The sequence below is a fragment of the Chelonoidis abingdonii genome, chromosome 9 (assembly GCF_003597395.2).
Source record: "Chelonoidis abingdonii isolate Lonesome George chromosome 9, CheloAbing_2.0, whole genome shotgun sequence".
In the NCBI taxonomy this organism is placed as follows: Eukaryota; Metazoa; Chordata; order Testudines; family Testudinidae; genus Chelonoidis; species Chelonoidis abingdonii.
The window spans coordinates 7,319,557-7,342,448 of record NC_133777.1 but is presented as its reverse complement, the minus strand read 5'-3'; the positions used below and the strand labels follow the sequence as shown (position 1 = coordinate 7,342,448).

Here is a 22,892-nt window from a genome sequence, read left to right as displayed (position 1 = left end):
CCCCCCACACACACACACACACACACAGGGACACCTGCCCCCCCCCGCAGAGACCTGGCCTAACCCCCCCGCTAGGACCGGACCGGACCCGACTCCCTCCCCGCGGCGCTGGTGGGAAGGCTGCGGCCCCGAGACCCCCCCGCGCAGCGAGGGGCTGGGGCCGGACACTCACCCGGCGGCTCCCCCGAGACCCCTCCCGTCCCGTGCCTCAGGGCGCCTGACACTGACTGACGGCCCGAACCAACACCCTGCCCGCGGCAGGGGGAGCGATCCGCTGCCTGGGCTGCACCACGCGCGCTCGCCCGGCGGGAAGCGGGGGCGGCAAGGGCAGCGGGGCGGGCAGACAGACTGTAGCGCTTCTCGGGCTCCCTCCTGCTCCCGCGTTTCCAGCCGGACCCCTCTACCCCCCCCTCCCATGTCAGAGGTTCAGTCCGAGGCCATCTCTGGCAGTGGGCTGAACCATTTCTCCGAGCCGGGGGGTGCGATTGTGAGCCCAGGGCCCTTTTCGCGCCAGGCGGGGCAGAGCGAAGACCGGGGCTGAGCCAACAAAGGACCAGGCTGGGGTGAGGGAGCAACAGCCGTGGGCGCTCGGGCTCGGGCTCTACGGTAGCGCCGCCCCACAGCGGCAGGGAGATGGTACCTTCCGCCAGGGCTGGCCTGCGGTACACAACTCGTGCGTGTGGGCGGGGCTGCGCTTCGCAGGGCGGGGCTCGGGGCGGGGCCAGTCCCAGGGTTGCCCGGTGGGGGCGCTGTGCAGGCCCGTCTGGGTGCAATGCTGGAGCAAGGCGGGTGCATGTAATTTGATGGGTAAAAATCTAGAGACTCATAGTTCCCATGTGACAGAGTGTCCTGTGGCGCCTTATAGACTAACATGATACCTGGTTAATGTTTTGAATGTTACAGGTTACTATAAATGGAAGAAGTATTTCAAGTTGATTTCCCATCATTAAGGCTACCATTTAGTCATGGGTATTTTTAGTAAAAGCGAGGGACCTGTCTATGACTTATACTATAAATACCCTGACTAAATCTTGGGGGACCGCTGCTGGAGGGGAGCCAGGGGGCTGATGCTTGGAGGGGCACCCTGGGGGGCTTCTGCTTGGGGAATGCCTCTGGGGGCCACTAGCACCCACTGCCAGGAGCTGCTGAGCAGCAGCTGCTCTGGCAGCCCCCCGGACCACTGCTGGGGGCAGGGAGTGGCACCAGGACCAGCACAGCCCCTGCTGCCAGGGGACACCCCGGGACTGCTGCTGGGGGATGCCGAGAAGCAGCTGCTCCAGCCGCCCCCAGGACAACTGCTGCTTAGGGGAAATCCCAGGGGGCTGCTGCTTGGAGGCGGGGAGATGGGCCAGTAGCAGCAGTTGCTCCGGAAACCCCCAGGACCACTGCTGTGTGGCACCAACTGCCAGGGACTACCTGGGGACCACTGCTGGGAGCTGCCAAGCTGCAGTTGCTCTCACCACCCCCAGGACCACTGCTCAGGTGGTCCCCAGGCCCAGCCACACCGGCTGCATGGGGCTGAAAGGAAAATTATCTTGCATGCCATCAATGCAACAGAGAGAGATGCTACTGAGATCTGGATTTTTGCATAAGACACAGCTGTTCTAATGCTGTCTATGAGATTCTACCCAATTCAGTTCTGTTTTTATGGCTGCTGCTGGGGAACAGAATCACTGTACATTCCAGAGATATGTTCCTATCATTCAAACCATTGAAAGCCACTGCACTGCAAGATACCCATACCCCTTCAAGCTATGATACTACTGGAAGGTTGGCTGGAAAGACCAAATAATTTTAATTCAGACTCTGAAGATCCTCTCTTCACTTGGAACATCTGAGACAGTAACTAATGAGGTCATAAGTGTACTGGAGGCATTCATATGCCAAATTTACTATTTGAAGACCAACATTGTGACACTTGCAGAGCTATGTTGGTCGATATTTTCCAAGAAGCAGACAAATGGAGAAAAATTGCCACCGCCAAGGGCTCTTTATACTTGGCATCAAGGGGGTATGGCTCCAGGATGATCAAGGGCATCCAAAACTAACCTCTCCTTTTGGGCATGGATGTGTCTTGGATCACATCAGTTATGTGTGAAATACTATTTACTCCTACATCAGTCCTTCAGCTAATCCAATGCTTGTGCCAAAGACCAGGTGCTCACCTTTCCAGTTCAGTTATATATTATAGACTTAGAAAGAGACCCTCTAAAAACGTTAAAATGTATTACTGGCACACAAAACCTTAAATTAGGGTGAATAAATGAAGACTCGGCACACCACTTCTGAAAGGTTGCTGACCCCTGCCATAGAAACTCCTGACTAAAGCACAATGCATCGTCAAGTGCACTGGAAGCTGTATAGTGTCACTCTAGACAGCATTACAACTCTTGGACAGAGTTAATGTTGCTAAAAAATGGGGGGGAACCCCAAAAACTGTAATGTAGTCAATTCAAAGCCTCGGCTAACATCTCACTATTATAGGGCAGGTGTAGTATATGTAAGACAAACTAAAAAATTACACTTCTGTTTGTGATCTTTATTTTTCAATAGTACATTTAAACAACTTCTCAGGACTAACCTTCTCAGCCATTCTGGCCATGCAGCAAACCACATTTCCTAAGTTATACAGATAACCTATGACAACACAAGAAATGGGTCACAGTTGTAGCTTAGTAAAAGGAGGGGAAAGGTGTGCAGAAAGAAGCAATTTTAGTCAGCCAGCAGCACCTGGAGCAAGGCAAGTATACTGCATGTGTGAAAAGCTCAGTGAACTTATGCTGCAGTGCTCAAAAATGGCACAAATATTACAGGAAGTTATTCAGAAGCAACTTCTGGTCCTCTCTCAACTATTTCAACTTCTGTTAAACATCTGAATTAAAGGCCCCACCCTGTGGCTAGAAACTGTAGTTGCAAGTTGCTTTAAGGAAGGGTATAGCTTACCCTCAACAAATTGAAGTACAGTTGCAAACTAGATGCACCAATGTATGTATTAGATTTATTTCACTGTACATGCATCTAATAGGTTGTGGATGCATCTTGTGGGCACTTATGACATGAAGATTGTGGCCACAGGATTTTTGAGATTTTAAATAAAGTTGAGTAACATGCAATGTTAAGTTTGATTATATGTTTTTCCCTCAAATAGTATTTAAATCCAGAAGGCGTAAGTGGCGGCAAAGCTTCCAGTCCCTCACTGGGGTCTGAATTGTTCTGCACTTTTCAATGACCAGGTCAGATGAAAGCAATGCAAGGAGTTAATTTGTTGAAAACCTACAAAACTTTATTTGCAAGAGGCCCAGAGGACGTACAGATGCCAGAACTGAGTCACCCTAGGCTGTTGTCACTCTTGTCCTACTTCAGCCCTGCAACTGCCACTGGCTTGGGGCACCATGGCTCATGTTAGATGGTAAACTCTAGTGAGCTAGGATCTTGCTTACAATTTTCAAAGCAAACTAGAGGATTTATCTACCCAGCTTCTGTCAGTTCCATTGAGAATGGTGTGGCTAAACCTGCCAGCTAGCTTTGAACATCTCAACACATTTTTTAAACATTTAGAACACTAAAGTATTGTAGCATAAAACAAGGACTATATAACTTGGAAATTTTATAGGTGTTTACACACCACCCTTTAAACTTGTTCATGTGGCTTATTTGACCAGTGTGACAAAAAAAAGCAAATTATACAACTTAACAAGCAACTGTATCAAATCAACTGCATGACTAACACTAGTTTGCTCAGTGGTACTATATTAAACTAAGTAATTTGTTGACAGTTATTTGAGACAAATCCACAAAAGCACAAATAGGAATGGCTTAAAGTTGTATAGTTGAACTATCACTTAGAAAATAGATGAAGGTTGGTGGGGTTTTTTTAAACTAATAAAATACTTTTGTTATATTCACTTCCTATGCCATGTTTTAAATGATTCTTCTGTGTGAAAGGGGGCCTTCTCACACATTTGTATAAGCTGCAGTTTGTGCTTAGCCATTTTCTGTATCTGTTGTGTAGTGACTGCACATAGTGAAGGACTTTCACAACCCAGCTTCACACTTCAACGTGCAGTGTTACCAATCTTTAAGATATTTTTAGAGGACCAAACAGGACGGCACATTCAGCATTTACAATCCCCGCAGGATTAAAACCGGAGAGAAGGTTGGGAAGGAGCACGTCCCAGATTTGTAAACATATTTAGGTTCAATTTAGAAGCCCAAATCCCATTTGGATTCAAGAGCATAAAGCCCTTTTGAAAATGAGATGTAGGCACCTAATCCATTTGAGGCATTGCACGGCTGACCGCCATCATGTCCAAATGTCTTTAAAAATCTGAGTCTAAGACTTAAAATCACAAATCTTTACTAATTACAAGTGTGGGAAGTCAAATTATGAAAGACAAGGACTTGCTGTAAGGTTAGGTGTGAAAGCTGTCTTCAATATAGAAGCTGTTTTATGATGGGAAGCAGCACCTCCAAGGATATGCCTACGCAGGAAAAAAAATATACCCTGCTGCAGTAGGTCTTAGAGTCCAGGTATATAGACTGGGTCCCATCCTAAAAATAGCTGTGCAGATGTTCTGGCTGGGGCTGTTGAAGCCTACTGAAGGGGATGGACTTCACAGCTCAAGCCGGAACATCTAGACAGCTATTTTTAGCGCTGTAGCATGAGCCCGAATCTATAGACCTAGGCACTGAGATTTGCTGTTGAAGGGGTTTTGTTTGTCTGTTTTGCTGGGTAGACATACAAAATAATGGAGCAAACCATTTGAGGAAAGAGTTTTAAACAACACTCATACACCAGCTACAGACGAGCTTGCACATGGTTTTTGCTTTTACTAGAGAGGGCATACCTCTGTCAAAGGCGGCTCTGCTAGATTTAGAGCTCTTTAAAAAACAGTTCCCAATATCAGCGTTAGAAGCACAGGTGCTCCATAGTCACACAGTAATCTCACGTGGAATAGCGCCTTTAGTAGTGCTCAGCACCAGCAGCTCCCATGGAGATACTTGAGTGGGTACTGTGGGATGCTGAGCAATTCTGAAAAATCTGACTCAGTGACAAGTTTATGTCGGACAGCAGGAGGCCAACAGTGACAGCAACTGTTTCAAAAATGCTCTGTTAACAGTGAGAAGTTTCAGATACACAAAAACTACAAAACTAACAGCAAACCTGTTGATTCAATGGGTAAACTACTTAAATAATTCAACAAGGCATCTATGGTTGAAATGAATCCTTGGATTTCAAGCTGCAGAACACTATTCCAGCATACGTTACCTCTATATGATAGGTCTGCTTTTATATTAGTAGTGTATTAAAAGTGCCACAGAGAGGTAAGCCTCAACTGTAGCTCTATAGTACCCTTGTACTTCCATGGAATTCACACACACAGCCAAGTTCCAGGGTGTTTTAAAAGCTTCTTTATGTCAGGTTGTGTAGTCTTGAGCCACTAGAGTTCTTTTCAATGCAAACTGGACTTCACCTCTGTCTTGCTCCACAAAATCCAGGTTTTAAAGATACCCTTTTGTGTAGCTCTAGAAATTTTCATCTGATGGCAAGAATATTCCATTAATATTGAAGGACATTAATTCTATCATTGGTTTTTAAATTACTGGCATAAAATAAGTGGTTGTCATATACAGAGGACCCTATACCCTTTTGCGCTCTACAGCAGAGCCAGCTAATGCCACATTCTAATTCCATACCAGCACGGGAGTGCTATGGTAATATTCTCAGCCTTTTGGGATGAAGAGGGCTTATATTTAATCACTTAATAGACAGCTGCCAGCTGGACTGGGTAGGGATAGAATGTAAGTTTACAAAAATTGTTACTCTTAAATAAAGTAAATTATTTTTTCTATACATTGATAAATAAATCTGTATTTAGAGAGCAAACTGAGTCCAAAATGCTTTCAAATAACGAACTAATAATTGTCTTGTATAAGTGACCCATACTTGTTTGTATTCTTCCCTGAACACACTTTAAACAAATTCTGTAGGAGAGGAAAAAGGACTGCTACAGAAACAGCAACATTCAAACCATTTAAAACAAAAGGAAGATTATTTAATGCATTAACGACGTTAATCTGAAGATAAATAAATCCACAACAGACTTTAAAATTTCTTTGAGATTTCCTTTCTTTGCAGAGAATATTTTTGAAATCATACAGTACTGAGAAGGTGTCATTTTATTTTCTAAATGTCCAGGTGAAAGCCTCAGTTCTCTCTGCTCTCTTCATAGGACTTTTCAATGCCCGGTCCAAAAGGTGGTTTTCCTTAGCTTTTACTTTAAAACTGAATAGTGGCCAATGTTAATTTCAAGAATAACTTGAAGGTTTGCTTCCTGAATCATCTTCTTGAGAGCCCATACTCTGTAAGGGAAGAAGAGAAGTTAATTCTGTAAAAATTCTCTCTCAAGATTTATTTTCATCCTAAGCATAACTCTAAAATGTCTAATCACAAGAGCTAGAAAAATAAAGTACACATGAAAGAACCTACACTCACACTTTTTGCACAGCGCTCACCATGTGGCATTTACCCACTTTCCACATCTGACTTTGTTTTAATGTATGGCTTTATTTAGATTCTTAAGTTCAGTATACATTCTCTGTGAAAGACCTTATGTCAGTTACCTTCTGCACAAACTGAGGGTTCACAGTGATCTCTTGATCCATGGCTTTCAGTCGTTCGTCAAGCTCTATACATTTCAGCATCTGAGAAAGGCACATTGAAAACAGCAATCTGATCAGTTTGTCCAATTCCATTTATAGCTCAGATGTATTACGAGCTAATGAAAAGGAAGCATTTCATAGCCAATGTTACAGATGAACAAGACTTTTAAATAGAAGAGTAATTTTTCTAGTATTTAACTCAGTCAATCCTATTGACCTCACGTAGTCAATATTATGGGGTCAAAGTGCTGGCATACCTCAGCTTGTACCTAGCATACAACAGGGAACTCAACACTGACGGTAACTGCCTAGTAGAGATGGTAAATGACTACAACCTAATTGCTATAATAGCAGAATAATTTCATAGCCCTGCATTTCTGCTATATTGAGATGCTTCACCTTGTAAAGCACCTGGCTTCCACTAATTCAAGAAGTGAATGCTGTATCACAAAAATCTCTCCTTATAACACCACTATTAGATTTTGAAGGCAATAGCAAGAATGTAGTAAATGTTATTTACCTCCTGATCAATGTTATGAAGCATAGCCGGATTATTGTATTTTTCAGGATTATCATGGAAACAGACCATACCATCTTTCTGATTAATACTTGCAAAGATTTCACCATCTTCTATCTGAAAGAGGTGAAACAGTTTGTAATACAAAGATTAACCTGAATACGGAAGAGTAAAAAAAAAAAAAAAGTTTAGATAGCCCACAGTAATGATTCAAACACTGATCTTAAATATATTTTAGAACTTAAATCATCAGTCTTGGTTCTTCCTTCCCAACAGTCTGTTCCAAACAGAGGAATGAATGTACATCATTCTAGTACAAGACAGGCATTACCAATGTTTGGTTTGGACTAAATCAGTTCAGAAGTTTTCAGCCAGGAGGTGGGCAGCCTAAAAATCAGGGCAGACTTCCTGTAACTTCTTATTTGCCCCCTATAAAAGTCCTACACTGGACAATTGGGGATTGTCACTGCTAAATCAAATATTGACTGGTCACATCAGAATATTAACAAATTATAGTCCTTAAAGCTATTTGGGTTCGTTTTGTAATTAAAAGCCATTTTAGTCAAGTAACATTCCTTACCATGTGAAGGACGTATTTTTCTGCTTCCTGCGGCCCCGACAGCTGCACTCTACTTGCCATATCTTGTAACGACAGGGTTAAAAATGTCTGAAAGTTAAAAGCATAGCAAACCATTATAATCTGAAGCTACCTGCTGTTCCTATGAGTTCTTTATGGACTACATAACTAACTACATTTTTTTAAACTGATCTGTTGACTGATAATGGTGGGAACATGCAGAATAGGCAGGTAGTACAAGAATATCATGGAAAGACTAGAGTCATTTCTTCAGTGGAAACTGATGTTTTATATTGCTGGGTGCACGTATGTGCACAACTGGGTAACTATTACCAGAATGCTTTGTTTACAATTCTTTCCTTCTTAAGGGAAGCCTAGGTGATGTCAAGCTTCCTTTTTCCCCATGAATGTTCTCTGCCAGACTAATACAGCTATTTCTTTCTAGAGAGTATCACATGATCTTGAGGTTTTTCTTTTACACACGAAAGCTTATGCCCAAATAAATCTGTTTCAGTCTTTACGGTGCCGCTGGACCCCTTGTTAAATTTCTCTGATCAATTCTAGGAACCAATATGCTCTCTACTCATAGTTGCATGTGTAAATGACCCCTCTTCTTTCCCAATTCTTCTGCCACTGGACAGTCCCACCCTTCCTCCTTCCTACTCAAGAACTCAGATGAAGTTGTAAAGTTCAGTTTCCCACAGAAGACAGGCAACTGGGGGGAAGGGGGGGGGGAAGACACCATCCTTACTGACTTCTTTGGCTACATACAAAAGTTGTGGGCAAGTTCTCAGCTGATATAAGTCAGCACAGCCCATTGACTTCCATGGGGTAGTACACCAGTTTACTCCAAGGACTGGAAGCTTCAGCATAAGGAGGCGGCAGGCAAGTGAACCTATATATGTAATATAGAAGCAAAGAACCCCCCTACTTCTGTATCCAGAGCTCTTTTGTATTCCTCATACAAAAATACACATTCACCTTTATTTAAACTATGGTTAATTTTCACTTCTCGGTAGCACTATAGTGAACAGATGCATTTTTTAGTAAATGCAACTACTTTTTAAAGTGACCATTACAGACATAATCAACTATAGATTGGATCAATCACAATTTCATATACACACACAGGACAATTTTTAGATTAGTTCTTCCAGAAATAGTGTGCTAAATCCAGAAAGTCTGGACGACTGATGCCAAAAGAAAATCTGCACCTTACCTTGGTTAACCTCTGTATATTCTTTTTATAAAGAGATGACAAGCACTGCTTAACCAGCCCCATATTGTTATCTCTGGTGAATGTTTCACTATGTTTGTTGACCAAGTTTCGGAGCTCTGATGGTTTATTGGTTGAATAAACTTGTGCTAATTCATGGTATGCATTACTAAGGGGCTGTAATAAGAAAAACAGATTTTTAATGCATATGGAATTCAATTTTACAACAGTCTATTTAATAATTTTGTGCTGAACGTTATTTAAGCCACTCTTATTGTCAACATCATAAAACTTCTTTTTAAAAAGGGGGATCAGGTTCCCCTGTGAGTTAATGCACGAGACTTTCACCTCTGAAGATCTAGATTTAAAGCTTGTAGAACACAAATGAAGCAAGTTTGGTGGTTTCAGCCTAGTTCCCAAACATCTGTTCGTATCACAAAAGCATAGAAGTCAGATGGTAGGCTCCTTGAGACAGGGACGGTCTTTGCACTCTACCTATATTCAAGCCAAGGGGGTCAGACCCTGCTTAGGGGCTTTAGGTACCACTGCAATATTAAATATCCACATTTAGAATCTCTGCACAATAAACTGAATTATTTGTTATAGCATTGCTGAGATTCAAGCAGAGCTCAGCCATGTGAAACTAAAGGTTTTGTTTTGTATCAGGACATGGACACCGCACACAAAGAACTAATGGGAAACTTAAGGAGTCTTGCTTACTGTCTAGCAAAAGGCTGCGGCTAGCGAGTTCACCAAGTGCATTAAGATGTCAGACTGATAAATGTGAAGCCAGTTTATTCTTTTGCCAGGAATCTATTTTTATTTAAGATGTAAAAACTGTGTTGCACATAATCAAGTGCTTATCTTTAAAATATATATAACTGAGAAAGCATGCAATCACTTTCTAGCCATGCCTTTTTTTCTGGTTACAAACAAGCACAAGCCCGAATGACATTTGTTCCTAACATTTCCAATAATCTAGAACAGTAAACAGAACTGCAAAAAAGATCCAAGGAAGAGGGATTCTTGGCAAACATTGCGACTTTTTATTCTGAATGTATAGTCCAGGTTATTGACAACTGCCTTTGAAAAACTTACCTTAATGAATCTACCCACTATCTGAGAGGTGTACTTCGGTAGCTGTTGAACTTTGCCAAGTAGTATCAAAGAAACTAGAATGTACTTTTTATATGATTCCAACATAATATGACTGACTGCCATGGCTGGAGTAGTTATTGCCTAAGCAAGAGAAAGGGATGGGAATAAAAAAAAAATGAATGTCACTGGCATGAACTATATTAAAAATCATTTCTATATTTAAAACTCCATATGTGAAAGAGAAGTGCTGGAACATGTAATTCACCAGTGTCTGTTACGGTCTATGCAAATGGAAGCTTGTTTAGTGAGAATCACTCAAAAGTGCCTAAAAAGCAACTTCTGGACCAGCTGTTCAAAAAAACCAACAACATAATATTTTGTATAGTGAAACTGGTCTTAAAATGACCCCACAAGGGTCAAAACAGAAAACTTTTTTCATTTAGTAGTGGTGGGCTTTAAGTACAGATCAAACATTGTACTTGAAACCTTTGGGAGCCTTTGAAGAGATTACTTGTAGGAGGGGCTGGCTACTGAAGGTAGTTGGGTCATTTTCCGTAAGATTTGTATCCATTACAAATACGTACAAAGGTTTTGAAAAGCTTTACGTCATTCATTTGTACAGAAACAATCATTTAAATTCAAGAGTCCCAAAAAAGGTTAGAGGGAAAGTCAAGTTAAATCCCTTTTGTCTCAAGGTTTACCCCTGCTAGAACACCTACAATCACCAAAAGAGCAGGGGAAAAAGCTGACTTTGTGCATTTGACCGCATTTGTCATGTACGGAATTTCCCATTTGTGGGTATTCCATACAGAAACGCCATTGACAAATAATTAGAAAAACAAGAGTGACAGCAAACACCAAAAAATTAGTAGTGATTTCAGGGGCAGGTGTGCTACCTGAAACCACTAAACTGATTTTTCTTGAAGTTAACATGTGATTTTAAATCTAAATACATGTTTATGAAAGTCAGCCGGTGAATTGTTGCCATCCACTATGAAATAAGAAACGAATGGCAATCCAAGAAAATTTAAAGGGAGATAAAAAGCGACACAAACATTTGGAATCCAGGCTCAGCCATACAATCTTACAGGCATGTAACCAGATCCCTTGAGGGTTCTATGGCGCAGTAACACTTGAATTTTTGGCTGGAAATGCATAGTGGGCCATTATTTGCAGTCACACACAATTTTTTTTCCTATGCAGCCCCGATTTAAGCAGAAAAGGATTATAACAAAATCCTAGAATAACTGAAAACTCATCTAACTTAGATCTGCTAGATAACTGTATGTGGTGCAATATAAAATAGCAGTAGTGAAGTATATATATGGAAGGCACTCAAATACTGCGGTGATGAGCAGCAGTATAAAACTCCAGGATATATATATTTAAAACAAGTAGAGGTACAAAAATAAGAATCAAAAGACTCTCCTACTCTATATTATGAAAAGAGCCATAATTGATTTTTTGGGAAAGTTTAAAAAACCCTATACATACAGTTTTGGACTTTCAACCAATCATATTTCTGATCTTCCCACAGACTTTTGATTCAGAGAAAGTTACCTGTTCGTAAAAGTAGAGCGCTCTTTCAAAGTTCTTTAGCCCAGTGTATATCATCCCACCATAGTAGTAGTAACATAAAAAGTGCTTCGCATCATATGCCCCATTCTCTTTACAAATATCCATCATGTCCACATCTAGATATGGGAGGGCAGGTTTAAAGCATTTTGCTAACAAACAGAGCTACAAGAAAATAAACCAGGGTTACATGACCAGGCACCTCTATTCCATCTTAAAAAAACTAAAATTCAGTTTAGTACCATTTATTAATCTCAGTGCATATTATTGCAAAAATGCAAGTAGCAACACAATCCAGGAAATGGTGCAATTCCAGTAGTGTTTTACTATAGGCTAGTCGTAACCATTATGATATTGCAAGATCTACTAACACCACTGATGAGCCATTACAAATTATCTTAATGTTAAAATAACTCCACACTAATTTGCAAATCTGCCTGAAACATTCCACACAAGCTAGCCTGAAGTACCACATGGGACATCCCAGTTCAGGCCCTGTGCCCTGGGAGATAAGAGCAATGCGAAAAACAGAAAATTCAGCCCAGAGAGATTGGAAGAGATGTGAAAATGCCTCATGCCATTGTTGAGCAAACCTCCTCTGGATAACACTCAACAATGTCTGGCTCTGGAAGGAGCTGTGTGCTGCCCTCCTCAGCAAAAGGAAGGATCACCATCATCCAGATTTTTAGAAGTGATGGGGGGCGGGGGGGGGGGGGCAAAATAAAAGATATGAGAGGATCCATTACAAATCTCATTCTAATGATTTCCATTATTAAAACGTCAGCATATCTTATGGTTTACTACTGTCATTTAACCCACTATACTTGCACCCATTCCTCCATTTCAGAAGAACGAAGCAGATATTCACCCACTGACAAAGGGATTTTGCCAATTTAAAATGTTTAGTCTTGGTATAAGCCTGATAGAATCTTTTACCTGGCAGAGATCTGCATGTATTGAGGTCAGCTGGTTTGTGTTCATCTGCATCTTGTCTATGGCTTGTCTGAGAATGCCAATTCCTCGCAGGGGCTGTCAGAAATTACATCTCTTTCAGATAATTTCTCATAGATGGCAGCATATTGGATCTTATGTTGACACTTACAAATGAAAAATAACACTAATTGATAGGTTACATTTAGTAACAATTACTCTGAGGTTCCCCCTTCCTTGTAGGATACTGCAGTCCCTTCTTAAGAGGTAAAATTATCCTTGGCTATTAAATAGCCTTGGTTTGCTTCTCTTGATGGACTACTAAAATTTAGTATTTCTGCTGCAAAAAGGCAGTTCTATTAAGAGCATATTATATGGTTAGAATACTAGAAAATTACCTTCTCAAAGGCCTAATCATCAGAACACCAAAAACATGACCCTGTTCACATTGAAATCAAAAGCAAGACTCCTAATTAGTTTCATTTGGAGCAGAACTGGCTTCAACCCTATTTTCTGACTCTAAGAATAATAAAGTGACTGGAAAGCTAACTTCTTAATCTTACAAATGTGTCTCTCAAACCTTTGTGTTTAGTTAGTCCACTTTAAACCATCATCACAGTTTCTTGTATATTTTAAGACACCTACTCAGGTGGTAGGCTCATGTGAAAATAATGCTGAAGCCAGTAACAACTGACTGACCAGTACTAATTATTTTGGTACAAACACTTATCTTTGTGTATTGTCTAGAAAACATCAGCTCCATCAAAAATTAATGAGCACAGTGATTTCGTATTTGTATATGTTCCATATCATGGTTTATTTACCAGTGCTCTAAAGAATTAATGGTATTTTCTTCCTTTTAGGATCTCTCTGAAATAACCCTTTTTAAAATCTAGTTTTGGATCCATTACCTTCCTATACATATACAAGCAAGAATCTGCAGAGAAACTTTCTCAATGAGGACTTAACAACCAATCTCAAAATAAGACCAAGTCTACTATGAACAAATTAAAGACCTTGGATATATAGTCTACTTATTGCTACTAGGTGACATCTACTTACTTGTTTTCTTTCCACAAGGGCATTTGTTAACTGGTGGCAGAGGCCAGCAACTAAATACAACAATAAAAAAAGTGAAAATCATAAATACCAACTATACCAAATGTAGATTATGTAAGAATACAGAACAAATTGAAATTTCACTTACAAGTGTCTGTTGCATATCTAATGTGCTCCCCATTACAAGTGCTGATAAAAAGCTGGACCTGCGAGAATAATGTTTCGAAATCAGGGACACTTGGCATAGAAAACTTCACAAACCTAAAAACAAAACAAAAAATTACACACTTAGTTTCTGTAAATAAAAAACTAAGGTATCATCCTGAAATCACCTCTGCCGGGGCAGGTAAACTTCTTCAACTGCGTAGAGCTAATTGCAGACTTGGCCCAAAGTGTGTATGTGGACTTTTTTAGTTTGACATACTAAAACCTTATAATCCAAGCTTAAGTACCTTGACAAACAACAGTCCATGGCTTTACAGAACTAAACTTTGCAAGTATGCTGTCTCAATTGAGAAGAGTAAAAGCATCTTAAACCCATTTATCTGACAACTACACTGATAATTGAGAATGTGATTAAAAACCGCTCACCTTATCTTATGCAAATTTTCACTACAGAGCACATTACAGCATGTGAAGTAGTAACTTTAATAGCATGAAGAATACTATAATAGACCAAAAAAACAACCATAGCACTGCACCACACATTCCCACTCCCCTCACATTCTTCCCCACCCTAAAGACACATATAAACAAAGTTTGCACTTAGTTAATCACCATTTTTCTTATGGACATATCAACTTACTTTTTCAAGCTATATATTGCTTAAGTTTATTTTTTTGAGAGCAGAAGTAGTCTGAATGGTTTTGTATTCCCTCCACTACACCAAGAACAAACCACCACATTAGTCCTTCATAAGTACTTCCCATTGACCTTGGAAATATTGATGTACTGCTGGTACTGTACCCTTCTGCTGGTTGTTCTTTACTGCTTTCTCTCTAGGTCTTAAGCATGCTTGTGGTTCCTTCTCAATAAAATGTTTAGAAGTGTGTTTCTAGAGAAGCATTCGAATTCCTCTCATCTCCTCTACTCCTCTTTGACCCTGAACTCTGTTTGCATATCACTACCTTCAAAACATTGCCCATGATGACACTGCCTTGACTATATCGCCACTGAAATCCTCATCCATGCATTCAGCACACTTCTCCTTGACTGCTGCAAATCCCGGCCTATTCTGTGGCCTTAAAAATTCCAACATCCCTCTGAAGCCTTATTCTGAAAAATCTCCAAGCACCTCACTCCACTTCCTGCCCATTTATTTTAGGGTGTAGTTAAAAACTGCCTATATTCTTAAACTTTATTTACTTGTTGCAGATGGCTACTGATATACCTGCTATTCCGCTTGTCCCTTCACAAAGTCTTTCCACTGTTTGTTCCAGACAGAAGCTACAGTATGGAAGCCTTGCACTATTTTCCTGTACTTCTGACTCAATGAATCCATCTGTTCAAATCTCATCATTTAAACATCTCCTCTGACAGACAGTTATCCTTCCTCTCCTTATTTGTTCTTAAAAACTAAATGCTTTAATGTGCTCACCCCCACCCCTTTTTTCACCATTGGTGAGGCATGACAAAGATTGTGTGCTTTTCAAATAAAATTGTAATGCATTTTTGGGATCCAACTTGCATAAAATGCAATACAAAGTGAAGTCCTCTATGTAGATTTGCAACAAGAGCTAGTTTTCTAGCAGATGAAGAGGACATTTTTGTTTCAAAAAGTTAGTTTATAGCAGTGGTCCCCAGCTTTTTTCGTCTGGCACCAAGCCACAAAGGACTGTGGTGGCGGACAAGCATCCACCAAAATTCCACTGACAAGCGGCAACATCAGTAGGTGTTGCTGCCAAAATGCTGCCGACAAGCTGCGTCATCCAGAGAAGTTGCCGCCAAAATACCGCCAAAAATTGGCATGCGGCGGGCGCCATGGAGCCCGCGGGTGCCATGTTGGGGACCCCTGCTTTATAGAATCCCAGTAGTGCCACTTGTGAAGACACTTCCCTTGAAGTTATGTGATGTTAGGCAGGAAAAATGGCTCCAATTCCCTACATACAATTTTTCAATAACCCATCCGTACCCTAACCCTCTACAACAGTTCAACTACTCTCTTAACCTGCATGATAACAATGAGACCTTCCAGATGGGCAAAATAAATGCTAGTTAAGAAAAAGACAGCAGCCCACACTTCTCCATGTATGAAGTGACACTCTGCTTAATGTTATTAATCCAGTTTTCTAATATTCCATTATGCATAATAGCTTAAAAACATTTGATTTTTTGTTGAACCCATGAACAAAGGTAATTATCTATGCAGACCTTCTATATATAATAAGAAACAGATATTGCTCATAATTAAAAACCCTTCCTGGGAGCTGTTAGTCATGGTATTTTACCAATTTCAGAACTGGAATAATATCAAAAAAGTGAAACATATAAATCAATACTTTATTTGTAAAAGGAAAAGTACACTATAAAAACAAACAAATTAAGCACCAGTACGAAAACAGCGTAGTGAAAATGCAAGTATCCAACAGTAATAATTTTGGCTAGCAAGTCACCATACACAGTGTGAAGTTTTGGAAATTATAAGTAAATTAAGCCTTTAAGTAAAGGAAAGGATCACTTACAAAACAGCAAGAACCCCTAAAGAGTGTTCTTGCACATCCAGGGCACCAAGCACTGTATCCAGATGGGAGAGATTTTTTGCTAGTAGTTCCCCGCTTTTATTGATCAATTCACAAAGCTGGGTCATTTGCCCTGAAATATGAAATACTGTTGTCAAAATTAAGTTAGAATACTAAACAAAAATTACTTAAAGCAGTCAGCACATCCTCATTTAACACTTCCTTGCTTTTTCCTAGGATTTTTTTTAAAGAAGCAACTTCATTCAGTGAAGTAGTAAAACCTATTAGTTTGTTGTTGTTAGCAATAGCCTAGGAATCCAGTCTCCCATACTAGTGAGGGGACTCGCAACAACTTAAGCTCTCACTTTTAAAAAAATTTAGCTTCCAGTTGTTATGACTGCAGAGAAAACCTTTAAAACATTAACAGACTGTAAAACCAATGCAGTATCATTTTCCTGAGTCTCCAGCAGCTGTTCAGAGTTTTGCCAAGCTATATGAGTGGAGTTTCACATTTACAGACACATATGGAAAGTCCATCCCCAAAAAGTTGTCCTTGGACAGCACCCTGGTAGAAGTCTCAGCATCCTCCACTTTCTCAGCAGCTGAGGTGCCAAGAAACTAGTCTTCTCATCAGGGTGCTGCTCCTGAACCTTGGCTTCTTGAATGTCTGATCAGCTTTTTCAGACATGTCCATAGCACTTTTGAAGTATAGTATGTGGTCTGAAAAATTTAGACTCAACATAACCTCTAGGATAAGAGAGATTGGAGAAAAATCTCTATTTTTTCCAGTTTAGTTTGTGCATACAACAATATTACATCCAGTCACCTGTAGTTTACTGCTTAGGAGATTCAGCACAGCATGGTGAAAGAGCAAAACAATGCAAATTAAAGAGTGTGCGCTAAACCTACAAAAATTGACAGAGGGATCAGAGGCAGATGCTGTACCTCAAACTGTTTTTAATTATCTTTTAAAAAAACACTGGAAACAGACTTGGTTCAACTGTCTATTCTGACAAATTAGATACAAATTGAATTGAGGGTCTAACCTCACCTCCTAGAATCTTTGAATTTCTCTATATAAAAGGGAAAGAGTACAAATATTGTTCTCATCTCTCTCTAACCTTTTCCTCCAAATTAGGATAAATGATGAAAATTTAGCTTTGAGAGAGGGGTGTGATCTAATGGTCTGAGTGCAGGACTGGAAACCAGAAACTCCGGAACTATAATTTTAGCTCTAATAATGACTCCCTCTATGGCCCTAGGGCTATTACTTCATGCATATATCCACCCTACTGGATAATTATGAGAATTAGAACACTCTGAAGTTATATAATGCCATGCAACTACTAAACACGATCAGTTTTGATAACTTTCACCTATTAGATCAATTAAACATCAAAATGAATCTGTTGTCAGTATATTGCCAGCCATCAAGCAATCTACATGAACAAATTTCTAAACAAGTTGAATGTTATACAGTATAACAGTTAAAATATATATCAAAAGAAAGTTTGAGCCCCACCCAGAAATAACTCAGTCATTACAGAGATCAAAAGTGGACTTAAATTTTATGAGAAAACATCAATTCTTGACCTCTTTCAAAGATATGAACATCTCACATAGAGAAACAAAGGGCTGGTCTACATTAGGTCTGTGAAAAATATCATGGCCTGTGAAATGCAATTAAGCTTCCTTAAACTCCAATGTCTGTAGAATTTTTCCATCAATCTAGCTACCTCCTCTCAAAGAGGTGGATTTACGACAGAAACAGAAGAACTCCTTCCGTCGCTGCAGTAAGTGTTTATGCTGCAGCTGTACTGCTGTAGCATTTCTAGTGTAGACATATGAAATAAACATGAAAGTAAAGTTCAGTATGTAAATATGGCATAAATTTGGGGTTTGAAAAGGCAATTAAGAAAGACTATGCAGAAAATTGGGGCTTGAAAAGGCAATGTTATTAAAAGGCTTTCCGTGCACAGAGTTATGAAAGCGCCAATATGTAATCCTAACAATTTTTTATCACATGCCTCCCAAGGCATAAAATAGCCCTGAAATAAAATAGAATTTCAAAATGACACACTACCATCAATCTATACACTAGTTGATATAGTACGGCTATAACCTAAATCTGGAGTTAAGACTACTTTCCTAATTTGCAAAACTAAGGTCTGGTCTACACTACAGACCTATATCAGTATAATTACATCACTCAGCTGGTGTGAAAAATCTACACCCGAGTGATAGTTAGGGCTGGTCTATACTGGGGGAGGGGGAGAGGAAATCAATCTAAGATATGCAACTTCAGCTACATGAATAACATAGATGAAGTCAAAGTATCTTAGATCGATTTATTCTCTCGTCCTCACGGAGCAGGATCGACATCCGCGGCTCCCCGTCAACTCCGCTACCGCCATTCGTGCTGGTGGAGTTCCGGAGTCGATGGGAGCGCTTTCGGGGACCAATATATCGTGTCTAGATGAGACGCGATATAGCCATCCCTGAGAAATCGATTGCTACCCGCCATTGACGTACCCTAATACTGACCTAATCCCCTGTGTAGACAGTGTTATCTCAGCAGGAGAGCTTCTCTCACCAACACAGCTACTGCCTCTTGGGGAAGTGGATTAATTATGCCAACAGGATAGCTCTCTCGTGTCACCTTAGAGGAAATTCATTAAAGCACTGCAGCATTTTAACTGTATATTTGTCCCAAGGTTAAGTTTACACTGCAGTGTAAGATAGGTTCAGATTTGAGGCCAAAGACTTTGGCAATAGCAGCCAGTGCTTGCTGCTTTCCTCTTCATCTGTAGGCTCGCTAACAAGCAACAGAAACCAAAAAGAGTGAGCAGCCAGGGGATTAAAAACAGTGGGAAGCAGCAATGGTGCCACACTAGAACCCAGCACATACCACCACTTAAACCAAATATTACTGATCAAACAAATACAAGAGAAGAGTTTTACATTTTAAAGTCTATTCCTCAGTTGTCCTAGAAAATTCCTAAATTTCTGGCCTTTAAGACCATAATGGGCCCTTAGGATTAGTCTGACCTCCCGCATAACACAGGATGCAGAATTACACTACATGCTTTCTCCACCTAGCCCACAGCTTGTGGATGAACAAGAGTGCATCCTTTAGAAAGGCTTCCCCTCACGAGTTAAAGAGAAAAGGGGGTGGGATAGACTCCTACAGATGCCAGCCATGCTACCCTAGTGAGACTAAAGCAGGGCAGGAGGCAATTTAAGTCAGGAGCGATATGAAGTACAATTTGGAGATGCCTGACCATGGCCCCGCAGACCCCAAGGCAGAAACAGCTGGCCGGGCCACGTGACAGAAGAGTGGGGGAGTCGGGGGATCCTCCACGACCCGCACATTTACCCCCATCCAGCTGGCGGGGCCTATGGCAGCCCCATCTCCTCTCACCCACCCGCCGAGATGCACCTGCGCCCCCGGGGCGGGGCCCAGGGGAGCCGCTCGCGGCCCAGCGCTCTCCTCACGGCTCAACCCGGGTTCCAGCAGCCCCGCTCCCCTTCTCCGTGGCCAAGGCCCAGCCCCACCCCTGGCTGCCCCGCGCCCAGGCTCCCGCTGAGCCCAGCTCCCCCCCGCGCTCACCTTGGGCCGAGAGCTGCCGGACGCTGTTGACGAACTGCTCCAGGGCGGACGCCATCTTGGCGGCTCTCGGCGCGGCCGCGTCTCTCCGGGACGGGGGAGAGGGCGGGCGGGCGGCCCGGGCCGAGAGCGGCGGGGGGAAGCGGGAAGGAGGCTCCGCAGCGACGCCTCCACCACCCAGCCAATCAGCCGCGGTTTCGGAAGCCGCGAGACTACGCAGCGAACGTCACTTCCTTCATGTAACATCGCGAGAGCAACGGCCCACGGAACAAACGCCCCCTGATGGTTACCATGGAAACCTCCTGCGCCCGCCCGGCTCACGGCCTGATGTAAGCGCGCAGATGCCAATGCAAGGGCCATGTTACTGGCGAAGCCGTGACTCAGCAACAGCTGAGCGAGGCCAGTCAGTGACGTAATCGCGCTACATCAGCTCTTACTTCCTGCACAATATCAGCGTGTCGTCATGTTGCCTTAAACAAAGCACGTTGTGATGTCACCCGGCATCCCTAGAATCAGCCCTGTAGCGCCTGGCGTTGCCCCCTCCCATCACACCTGCATCACCCCCTCTCCACCTGCAGTCATGCCATTGTCCACCTCATCATCACACCGTCACCAGCATCACACACCAGCATCACCCCGTCCCCCCCGTCATGCTACCATCCCCCCATCATCACACCAACATTGATATCACACCAGTGTCATCCCATTCCCCCCACAGTCAAGCCGTCATCCCCCCATCATCACACCCCAGCATCACCCTGTCCCCCACAGTCATGCTACCATCCCCCCATCATCACACCAACATTGATATCACACCAGCGTCTCCCATTCCCCCCCCAGTCAAGCCGTCATCCCCCCATCATCACACCGTCACCAGCATCACACACCAGCATCACCCCATCCCCCCCAGGCCTGCTACCATCCCCCCATCATCACACCGTCATTGGTATCACACCAGCATCACCCTGTCCCCCTCACAGTCAAGCCGTCACCCCATCATCACACCGTCACTGATCCCCCACCAACATCACCCCCTCTCTCCCCTGCACTCACGCTGTCGTCCCGCATCATCACACCATCACTGGTATCACACCAGCATCTCCCCACCCCATCTGCAATCATGCCATCATCTCCCAACCCAATCATCACAGGAATCAGTATGTTACAGTGTGAGGATATGAAGCACAGTCTCTAGAGCTGTCAAGTGTAGGGAATCTGTTGGGAGTGTGAATGATGTTTTCTGACATATAAACAGAAAGGGGATCTTTCTGCCCTGATGTCTGAATGGTACGTGCATCCTATAATCATTTCATTGGAAATTTCAGCTATGGGCTGAAATACTGACTTTTGAAAAAAGCAAGATATACAGGGTGTCAGAGCAGAATATAGCCGTGAAATTATTAAAAATTTTCTCACCCAGCCTCCCATTTTTTTCCAGTTTTGCAAAGTGATTAGAACAGGAGCTTGGGACTCAGGAATTCTGTTCCCTTCTATGCTATTGACTTAGTTTATGACTTTGGGGAAGTCACTTAATCTCTGTGCACCTCATTTGCCCTATTTGTAAAATAGGGATAATAATACCCTGCTTTGAAAAGTATTTTAGGATCCACAGATGAAATATGCTATGGAACTGAAAAGTATTATTAATGCCATCAGTAGATATCTCTCCCCTTTTCCCATCTCCAGCAGTGGCCTAATCCATGAGACTCATACTCCCACTTTTAACAACTTCAGCCTTTTAAGTGTCTTCTCCCTGTATTGATCTTTGCTCATGTGCTATTGATGCACACATCTTTTATGGTGTACTGTATACGTTTGTCAGCACTTCTGCCTAACACATCAACCTCCTCTTGGTGTAGTATCCATCTTCTGCTTCTGTACATCTCTCTGCTAGTTAAAAAAAAAAGAAAATCTCTTCAGAACTCATTGCATAAGAATTCTCTTTGGGAGAGAAAGTGAAGATGTAATGCTTTTTACCATCACTAACTAATATTTCTTCCTCCTCTACCTAAATATCTTCTTGTAAACATTTACATAATATAACAATAAGAGTTTACACATCTATATATCATTGCATCCCAAAGGATCTTAGAATGCAACAAATTATTACAAATATTTAAAATATAAGAAAGTGAGGCTCATATAATATATTCTACACAGTATGTTGGATTTTACCTAGATTACAACCCACTGAAAAATCTCTTCTCTTCTCTCTCTCTCTCTCTCTCTCACACACGCACACACAGCAACTGAGAGCAAAGACACCAGTGTGTCTGGTGACAGTCCTCTCTTGCTGTTCCCAGATCTTTGAAAACATCAGCAGATACCTGGTCCATCTTTGGGCATCTCACATTCTAGGAATGAACTCTTAACAATGAGTTGAACAAACTCAGCATCATGGACTACTGATGACTGCCCTTGGACTCCCCATAATTCTGCTCCTGTTAACAGGTATTATGTTATCATTATTATGAAATTTAGTCTTTACCTATGGGTTAGGAGCAGATAAACCCACCTGATGCTCAGGAAATTTCCAGTGCTGCAGGGCAAGCTTCACTGAGCAACATGGACAGATCCTTTCTGCCTGACAGATGGCATTCTGAAGGCTCCAGTACTGTACTGTGGCCAAGTCTGAATATACCCATGTCTGTAGCTGGTGGAATGTGTCGAACCCTCTCAACTGTCTGTCGTTGTCACAGATCATTCCAATAAGCGAGACTATGTGAAGCGTGATATAGTTCTATATTTGTCAGTTAGAGATGGCAACTGCAGCTGTTAGCAGTTCTTCCCTCATGCTTTTTTATAATATATTTTTGTGGGAGTTTAGCACTGGCAAAAGGTGTTAGCTCAACAGTCCTGACAACTGAAGTTTTCTATCCACAGGAGAGATCAGTTGTGCAAGCCTTTCCCCCACAACCACCACCAACGTGCCTCATCCCTGACTGCATGAACTGCCTCTAGAGATAAAAAGG

At 41.9% G+C, this 22,892-nt stretch overlaps 2 protein-coding genes across 3 annotated transcripts in view; both read right to left on the bottom strand.

The window, feature by feature from the left end:
* FLCN (folliculin) overlaps positions 1-461 on the bottom strand; it is a 17,529-nt gene extending 17,068 nt beyond the window's left edge. Inside the window, exon 1 of one of the 2 annotated variants that reach the window (XM_032762713.2) lies at positions 173-461. The gene's annotated coding sequence lies outside the window, so the exon portion shown is untranslated. Of the gene's footprint in view, positions 1-168 lie in introns of both variants that reach the window. The other variant, XM_075069165.1, reaches the window with a different exon arrangement.
* A 2,057-nt stretch (positions 462-2,518) lies between these two features.
* Positions 2,519-20,106, bottom strand: COPS3 (COP9 signalosome subunit 3). The gene is made up of 12 exons (XM_032762715.2): positions 19,924-20,106; positions 16,317-16,446; positions 13,784-13,896; positions 13,639-13,688; positions 12,583-12,675; positions 11,632-11,811; positions 10,072-10,212; positions 8,977-9,150; positions 7,761-7,847; positions 7,184-7,297; positions 6,625-6,705; positions 2,519-6,363 (listed from the first exon to the last, which is right to left on the bottom strand). Exons 1-12 carry the CDS (start codon positions 19,976-19,978, stop codon positions 6,310-6,312), a joined length of 1,272 nt encoding a protein of 423 aa, XP_032618606.1. The 5' UTR covers positions 19,979-20,106; the 3' UTR covers positions 2,519-6,309.
* Between the last annotated feature and the right edge of the window lie 2,786 nt (positions 20,107-22,892).